A 9846-nucleotide genomic window follows, 5' to 3' on the forward strand; every position below is an offset into this window, starting at 1 on the left:
CATCCAAGATGAATTCATCCAAGATGAATTCATCCAAGCCATCAACAAGAGAATTGAAGTACATCATCTAAGATTTCCCAAAAGTCCTAAAACATCATTTGATTTTACTTGAGCAAGAAGTTATGGATTTTCAAAGAAGGCTTCATAAAACTAGTTTCAAGCTTAACTAGTCTTGCACTTCACCAATTTCTCACAACTTCTACATCAAATTAACACATGTCTATGCATTGTCATCAATCAAGAGCAATGGATCATTTTGGAATCATTTCACAAGAATATCAAAGTACCATTTTTTTCACTTATCATGTGAAAATGCAATCATTACAAATTTGAAAATCATTACAAAATTGGTGATTCATCAAACTATCTCCAAGTGCCAAGATTGGTGACTCATAAAATCAGATTCTAACTTGTAATTTGAAGGAGGATAAGTTGTGGAATTGAATCATAACCAAGCCAAAACAACTCATCATTGCATAAATGGAATATTCCATAACTTACTCACTAAGTTATTCAAGCTTCAAGCTCATTTGCTCAAAGACTCCCTCCTTCCATTTTCCTATAAATTAGCTGCTCTTCACTCAAAATCATATCAAAGCAACTTCAATTCTTGCTTTCTCCAACTTCTCTCTTTTCTCATTTTTTTCAAAAGTTATCATGGAGTGATGAAGTGAATTCTTCAAACCAGAGCTCTTCCTTTGAAAGTGAGCATTCATACACTTCATACACATCATGTAGAAGTGACCAAATCCTTGTTGGAGTTTTGAAACATCAGAATCATCATCTCCATCTTCAACTTAAAGATGCTGCAGTTGGAGTCGTGTGGAGCAATTCAGAAGGTTCCAGGCCAATGTGAGCATCCAAACACCTTCTAATATCATCATAGGAGATATCCAACTCATCACATAGCATCTGTAACTCCTCAAACTCAGAATCTGATTTCTCACTTTGAAGGTAAGCGTCAAACTTTGAACTCTATGATCCATGCGTTTTAAATGTTCAAATGATTTACCATCATGTTTCTGCACAAGGAATGTTTACCCTCAATCAATTGGATGAAACCATGCACATACACCATTTCTGACTGAATTTTCTTTTTAGGGTTCTTAGTTGTTCATACATAAAATCTTGAATTACACTTAAAATAAATGCAATTAATTACCACCATCACGTTCCTCGTTGAAAATGGAGGAAAATTGGTGTTTACATCTTTGCAATTAGTTGAGAAATGAGAGAGTTAGCAAATTCAAAAATTCAAAGCTCTAGTGGTGCCATTTTTTAATTTCTGGAAAATAGTTTATATTATATTGAGTAGAGTGCGTTAACTAAATGAATTCATCGTCTGCTCTAGTGGCCAAAGCGCGCGTCCATAGTCCTTTTGTGCCTCAGGACTGGGGTTCGATCCCCCCTCAGACCTTTTTATTTCCTTCATTTTTCTAAACTCTTTTAACACTTGTTTTCAAATAAAACCTAATGGGCTCACTCTACTACAAAGCCACGCGCGTGGCACATTTGATATAGTTTTGAGTTATGGACCATAAGGGCGTGGGTTCAACCCTTTGGAGGGCCAAACCATTATTTTTTTCACTAATTTCCATCATTTTCTTTTCAAACTTCACATAATTAATTAACCAATCAAAATTAATTATTTTCAAATGATTTTTCACACACCTTATTTATCACATATCTTTTATGATTACACCAAAAAATCACAAAAATATAATTTATTCAATATATTTTTATTAGGTTTAAAGTTAATCCTTTTTAGTATATTTTAAATACTTAAAAAAATGATTTTTCTTTGATTTTTTCAAAACCTGATTAATTTCAAATAATCATGTGAATAAAACCTAATTTCTTAAGTCTTAATTAAGTATAGATAATATTTCTTAATTTAATTTAGTCTGTTTTTGTTAATTAAATTGTTTTACAAAACTCCCCATTAAACAAACGACTAGGGTTTTCATTCAACAAAACCCTCTAAAACTTTCAAATCAACTTCAAAAATAATCTATGAGCTTCTCCTTGAGTTGTAAGTCTCAAACCTTTTGTGTAAATACCTTTTGGGCTTCTCATTGAGTTGTAAGTCCCAAACATCTTTCATCTGTTTCTCATAACCAGTTTTCAATAGGCTTCTCCTTGAGTTGTAAGTCCCAAACATCTTTCACCTGTTTTTCATAAACAGTATTCCCGGGCCTCTATCAGTGTGTAAGACCCGACACCTTTTCAATTTCAGTTTTCTTGAGCCTAGATCCGAGTGTAAGACCCAACACCTTTCTTTTTCTTTCATAATTCATAATTCATAAACAACTAAAAAAACATTTCTATGCATTCATTCATAATCAAATAACTGTTCATCATTCATTCACTGTATACTTGTTATAACTATCATATTTCATCATATCTGTTATACCTATTGCATTTATCATATTTTATCACTATACTTGTTATAATGCTTCATCATATATGTTATACCTATTATACCTGTCACATATATATGTACCCTACTTAGATCTCCGTCAGAGAAAATCCTAAGAAAAACACCTATATATATATATATATATAGGACTATGACCAGGATTGAGGATTACTTTCCGGTAGAGCCTCTCCTAATTAGACAACATAGTTTTTCATCCCCAAAGAGGAATTATTCTTGGTGAAACCTCTTAAAACCCTTAGATCAAACAATAAGGGACATCCACCTACAAAGGATTATTTCTCAGTGAAACCTCTTTCCCTTTTGCTTAGAGCCAAATCAGGAAAACCATCGTAGCTTTCTCTTATGCTATAACAAGGACCCTCGATGACCCTCCTCTTGGGCTCAAAATACAAGGACCCACAAGTTTTTTATAAGTTTTCCTTCAGCTTCCTCTTAAGCTTTTATACAAGGACCCTCAGGCTTCCTAAAAGCATAGGACAAGACATGATTACCTTTAGCCAACACCTGTGAGAATTCAATTCTTAGAAAACCCAATCACAATCATTCAAGTGTTCACTCAATCCATGTATTAAGTCTTTCCCCTTAAGAGAAAGAGATGTGGGAAGTCTCAATTCTCAATATCCCAGTCATCCTTAATTGAGCCAGCCTCAATCTCGGGCTTTGTACGAGATAGAAATATAATCACAAAGTAGTCTCAAAACTACAAAAATTTCAAATCTCATAATTTATTCCCTAGAAGAGTCAGCCTCAATCTTGAGCTTTGTACAAGACAGAAATAATTCAAACTCAATAGAGTGTTTCCTCTCATAGTCAACCTCAATCTCGGGTTTTATACAAGACAAAAATAAATCATTTCCAAAGCTGTGTCCCAGCAGAGTCAGCCTCAATCTTGGGCATTGTACAAGACATAAACAAATCATCACTCAGAAGTTTCATTCTCCTCTGAGTTAACCTCAATTCTGAGCTTAGTATAGAACAGATAAAACTCTTTTGTCAAAACTCAGCAGAGTAATCTTCAATAGAGTCAGTTTTCAAAAACTCTTTTATTGCCTCAATCTTGGGTCTTGTACAAGACACTCAAAAATTCAAATTTTCTCTCAAGAGGTGAGACATGATTCATCTCTATGGAAGAGACATTTTTTCTATTACACCACATAAAAAAATACAAATATTATCCAATCATTTTCCCATTTAGGTGATGTAAGAGGCACGCTCTGTTGATTTCAATCCAGGTTGTTGTCCCTCCCGAATGGTTGAAAAACAATTCTTTCATTTAAGAGTTTGTAACTGACATACTTGCGTCATTCAAGTAAGGTCCATCTCTTATTATGAAAATGTAAGATATCTCTCCGTTAAGATGACGTCTTGTCTCTTTCTCATCAGAGATCAACTTTTAGCTTCAATCTTGAGGTTTGAATAAGACACAAATTCAATCATCTTTGTCTACTAGTTCCCCGAACTACAGTTGCTCTGACTTTCTCTAAGTATATGTAGGCATGGGGTTCGCAAAAATAATAAGAGAAAGAGACTAAAACTGCGTGCAAAAATAATTTTATAGGGACTAAAAGTCAATTTTTTTTATAGGGACTAAAAATCAAAATTGAGATATTAATAGGGACCAATAATATATTAACCCCTTAAAAATATTAGAATGATTTGGTATGATATATGGTGGTGATTAATTGACAGTGTACAATTATTTTACACTTTCAGTGAATATCTTTTTTTTCTCTTTTTATGATAAGTGTCAATCTTGAAATAGAGAAAATGGGTGATGCAAGTGTAAAATATTTTTACACTCTCAATCGATCATCACCATGTATCTAATTAAACTATTTTTTATTTTTAAAAAAATTTAATGACATGATAGATTGATGGCTTTTTATTGGATGACATTGTAAAACTATTTTATAATGTCAATGCAATACCTTTTAACTCTTTAAAATATGGTGAATTCTTATATACCCAACTCAAAAAGTTGGGTAAAGTTACATTCAATGTAAAATGTTTTGGAAACAACCAAAAAATATATTATTTAATAATTAATTAAATAAGATAAAACTAAATGATGTAATGTGATTGGTGAAATGTACACTACCCAACTTTTTGTGATGGATAGAGAAGTTGTCCCCAACTTATATATATATATATATATATATATATATATATATATATATATATATATATATATATATATATATATATATATATATATATATATATATATATATATATATATATATATATATATATATATATATATATATATATATATATATATATATATATATATATATATATATATTAATTTATCCATATCTTTATAATATCAATTCAATATTTATTTGACTTAATTGCAATTTTGGTCCTCTTATTATTCATTTTTTTGGATTTTGGTCCCCCTATTTTAAAATCCGGAATTTTAGTCCCTTTGTTTTAGTTTTTTGAGGATTTTGGTCCCTCTGTAAATTCGAAGGCAATTTTTAATAAAATGGAACTCACATTGATGACATGTTAAACATAAATCTTAAATAGAGACCAAAATTACAATTAAGCCTATTTTTATAAACTAGTTTTTGTTTTCTCTATTTCAATTCACTTTATTATCCAATCAAGTATTTCTAGAAGTGGTGCAATTTCAAACCAACGCACATCTCAGTTGCACATCTCAGTACATTTATCCTTAAGAATTGAAATTGAAATTTCAACCATCTTTATTTAGGTATATAATTCTATGGGATCCATTATTTAATTCAAGTCTTGCATGCGGGAAGAGGAGAACCACACAAACACTTGTTATGAGCATAACAATACTCATCAAACCTTCTCAAGTGGCCACCTTGTGGAATCTCACCACACAAATTATTGTGGCTCACGTTCAAATTACGCAGTTCCTTCAGTCCCGTCAATTCCTTCGGCAGCGTACCGTAGATTTTATTGTTCCTCAAATCCAGAAAATTCAAACTCGCTGACAACCCAACTTTCCCAATATCAAAAGCCAGCGAGTTCGAGGCCAGCAATATCTTCCCAGTGTTTTTGTTTGAACCAAACAACACCGAAGCATCACCCGTCAATGAGTTATGTGACAACTCCACAACCGAAAGGTTCAGTTTCGAAAAAGATGCAGGAATATTCCCGGAGAGACGGTTTCTCGAAAGAGATAGGACTGAAAGTGAATCCGAAAGCAAGCCGTATGATTCTGGTATAGAGCCGGAGAGTTTGTTGTTGTTTAAGGTGATTCCATGAAGGTTTGGGAGAGAGGAGAGAGTGTCCGGGAGGGGACCGGTGAGTTTGTTGTGAGAGAGGTCGAGGAATAAGAGGCTTTTGATCTGTGAGATGGTGTTGGGTATCGTGCCGGTGATGCTGTTGTTGTTGAAGTAGAGGTACCCGAGTTTGGTGAGGCTAGTGATTGACGGAGGGATAGCGCCGACGAGGTTGGGCATGCCAGAGAGAGATAGGTAAAAGAGGAAAGGGAGATTAGCGAGGGAGGGTGGAATGGAGACGGGTTGAGGGAGGTCGAGGTCGGAGAGAACGAGGTAGGCGATGCGGTAAGGTAGTGCGTCGGTGTCGCATGAGACACCTGACCATGTGCTCTCACCGACATCGGCCCATGCGCTCTTACAGCAGTCGGTGTTTGGATCCCATGAAGAGAGTTTGGTTGGATTGCCAAATTCTTTTTTGATTTGGAGAAGAGCTTTTTTGTCATGTGGGCTGCAATTTTCTGAGTGTGAAGGGAGGAAGAGATTTGCGGTTAGGATTACAAGGAGAAGTAGCATGCTTGAGGGAAAGTTATGCATGGTTGAAGATATCATCTTGCTATGTTTCTTCATTTTAGTTGCTTTAGTTGGTGTATATATATATAGGTTTATGTGTCCGATGAGGATAAGATCTTGCATTATTGAGTATTAGTCTTTAGTTTTCTTTAATCCATGAAAATCGTCTTTGTGACTCCTTTGAAAAGTATTTCATTTTTTTTCGTCAAATATTGTTGGCTAGATTGCATTTAATTTTATTGTCAAGTATGGTTGCTTGGCTAGCTTGCAATCAATGTTACACACTAGTAAATATCATGAGAACTCTATCTAATTGAAACATTTTTATGTGGTAATGATATCCGTTATGGATAGGGTGGGTGAGGTATTTCAGTTGGCTCTTATTAGTTGAGTTAAGGGTGTTGTTGGTCTAGGGTTCAACTACTGGCAACAACGTTTATTTGTAAACAAGATGTTGATGATTTATAAATCAACAACTTTTATAAAATATATATATATTTGTTCTGGATAAATGGACAAAAATAGTTCATCGAGATTTTATATTAATTAGAAATGATAGCTATTATAATAAAATATATTAGTAAAAGATTAAGTTTTGGGTAAAATTGAAAAAGTTATAAAAATAGTAATTTTTTATTTGACAAATTATAATGAAGGGAAAGTTTTAAAATCGCAAATTCACAAATTATAATGAAGAAATATTCAATCAAATTATATAATTCAATTAGTGATAACTATTTAATATAATTGATTAAACTACAAACTATTAGCCCAATCTCAAACTATCAGCGAAGGAGAATCGATTATTTTTGGCTAGCTAAGGAGAAAATTAATTATTTTGGTTCAATTATAACTACAAACTATCAGCCTAATCTCATACTATCAGCTCTCTCTTGTAGGCCAATGAGAAACCACTACAAACTCCATTTATAATAATGATTCATTCAAAATATATTAAAAATACTTTGACTAGTTACTTCATCTTCCCGTTAATATTCATTATTTTGATAAGTAACTTCGTATTCCGTTAATATTTCAAATTTCTTCCCGTTAATTTTCAATATTTTGATCAGTAACTTCATGTTCATGTTAATATTCATTATTTTGATCAGTAACTCCTTGTTCCCGTTAATATTCTTTATTTTGATCAATAAGTTCGTGTTCCCGTTAATATTCCAAATTCGTTTCCGTTAATATTCAAAAAATGTATCAGTAACTTAATGTTTCTGTTAATATTCAAAAATTTATCAGTAACTTCGTGTTCCTGTTAATATTCAATATTTTGTCAATAACTCCGTGTTCCCGTCAACATTTATTATTTTGATCAGTAACTTCGTGGTCCCGTTAATATTCAAAATTTGTTCCCGTTAATTTTTAAAATTTGGATCAGTAACTTAATGTTTTCGATAATATTCAAAATTTTGATCAATAACTTTGTGCTCCCGTTAATATTTAATATTTTAATCAATAACTTCGTGCTCCCGTTAATATTCAATATTTTGATCAGTAACTCCGTGTTCCCAGTAATATTCAATATTTTGATCAATAAACTTCATTTCCCGTTAATATTCAATATTTTGACCAATAACTTCATGTTCCCCTTGATATTTAATATTTTGATCATTAACTTCGTGTTCTCGTTGATATTCAATATTTTGTTCAGTAACTTCATGTTCCCGTTAAAATTCAATATTTTGATCAATAACTTCATATTCCCGTTAATATTCATTATTTTGATCACTAACTTCGTGTTTCCGTTAATATTCCAAATTTGTTCATGTTAATATTCAATAGTTTGATTAATAACGCCATGTTTCCGTTATTATTTAATATTTTTAGCAGTAACTCCATGTTCCCGTTAATATTATATACTTTGCTCTGTAATTTAATACTCACGTTAATATTCAATATTTTGATTACTAACTTCATGTTCTCGTTAATATTCAATATTTTGATTAATAACTTCATGTTCCTGTTAATATTCAATATAGTTTGACCAATAACTTTGTTTTTCCCATTAATATTCAATAGTTTGATCAATAACTTCGTGTTCTCGTTAATATTCAATATTTTGACTAGTAACTTTATGCTCTCGTTAACATGCAATTTTTTATCAGTAACTTCATGTTTCCGTTAATATTCAATACATTTAATATTTTGATCAGTAATTTAATATTTCCTTTAATATTCAATATTTTGATTAGTAACTTCATGTACCCGTTAATATTAAAAAATAATTTTATTAATATTCAATATTTTGATTAATAACTACATATTCCCGTTAATATTCAATTTTTTTTATGAGTAACTTCATGTTTCTATTAATATTCAATATGTTGATGATATTTTTAAAACAAAAATAAATTAATTTTAACATTGTTTAAAAATATTTGATGATAATTAAAATATTTTATAATACAATTAAAAGTAAATATTTAATATAATTGATTAAACTCAATTATTCTATCAAATTATATAATACAATTAAAAATAAATATTTAATATAATTGATTAAACTCAATTTACAAATCAAATATATTATTCCATATATAAAAATATTTGAATCAATAGTTAATTATTCCTATATATAAATATTTTTGTTTTGGAATTATTTATAAAATATTTAAATCAATTGTAAACTTATTATCGTTATTATTCAACTTTTTATAAAATGTGTTAATATCAGTACCATATGCACGAACCATATAATTACCCGTGTGTATCCGTAATATATTATTTTGTATTTGGATAGAATTGACCCCATTAAAGTTTTAATGGTAATATTTCAATTATATTATATATAAAAAATATATATTGATTATTGATGAACTTATCCAGTTAAAATTTTAAATTTTATAAATGACAAATAAATTGTATGATTAATAAAAAATATCATACAATTTTGATATTATTTATTCATATATTACTTATGTTTCATTCTATTACTATTTATTCATACATTAACTTATGTTTCATTCTATTACTATTTATTCATACAGTACTTATGTTTCATTCGATTACTTATGCTTATTAACACCCATATATATAACTCACTACGCCAAATTTGGCTTTTAGCAGCACAGCTACGAAAGCGCTTTTAGGAAAAAGCGCTGCTATAGGGTTCGCTAAAAACAAAACAAAAAAACAAGGGAAAAAAGCACTGGTATAGGTGATCCTACGAAAGCGCTTTTAAAAAGCGCTGCTATAGGCTACCTTAAGAAAGCGCTTTCTAAAAAGCGCTGGTATAGGCTGGTTACAAAGGCGCTTTTGAAAAGCGCTCTCGTAGCTAATTTAAAATTAAAATTTTTAAAACAAAATTAATTAACTAACAGAATAAAAAAAATAATAAAAAGAAGAATAAATAGAAAAAGGGATTAGGGTTTGTGTTGGTCAAAACACGTTCTTTTCTTTTCCTCCTCAACACAAGAACGACACCCTTCATCTTCAACAAAACTGGTGGCTTCTCTCTTCCTCCGATCGTCTTCCTCTTCTTATCCGATCAATCACCGGTGGCTCAAACCCTTTTTCGATTCCATTCTCTTTCTCTGACGTGAATCTCCGTTCATCCTCTTCTTCTCTCCGATTCGAAGCTTTCTCCGATTTCGTGGAGATGATGATGTTATGATGAAGATC

At 31.1% G+C, this 9846-nt stretch overlaps 1 protein-coding gene across 1 annotated transcript; it reads right to left on the minus strand.

Moving 5' to 3' along the window:
- Window positions 1-4952: 4952 nt before the first annotated feature.
- On the minus strand, window positions 4953-6295 carry LOC131607723 (polygalacturonase inhibitor 2-like). Its single transcript, XM_058879691.1, has one exon. The coding sequence runs from the start codon at window positions 6268-6270 to the stop codon at window positions 5194-5196; it is 1077 nt and encodes a 358-aa protein (XP_058735674.1). The 5' UTR covers window positions 6271-6295; the 3' UTR covers window positions 4953-5193.
- Window positions 6296-9846: the final 3551 nt, after the last annotated feature.

Source organism: Vicia villosa, linkage group LG5, assembly GCF_029867415.1.
Source record: "Vicia villosa cultivar HV-30 ecotype Madison, WI linkage group LG5, Vvil1.0, whole genome shotgun sequence".
NCBI classification, from domain to species: Eukaryota; Viridiplantae; Streptophyta; class Magnoliopsida; order Fabales; family Fabaceae; genus Vicia; species Vicia villosa.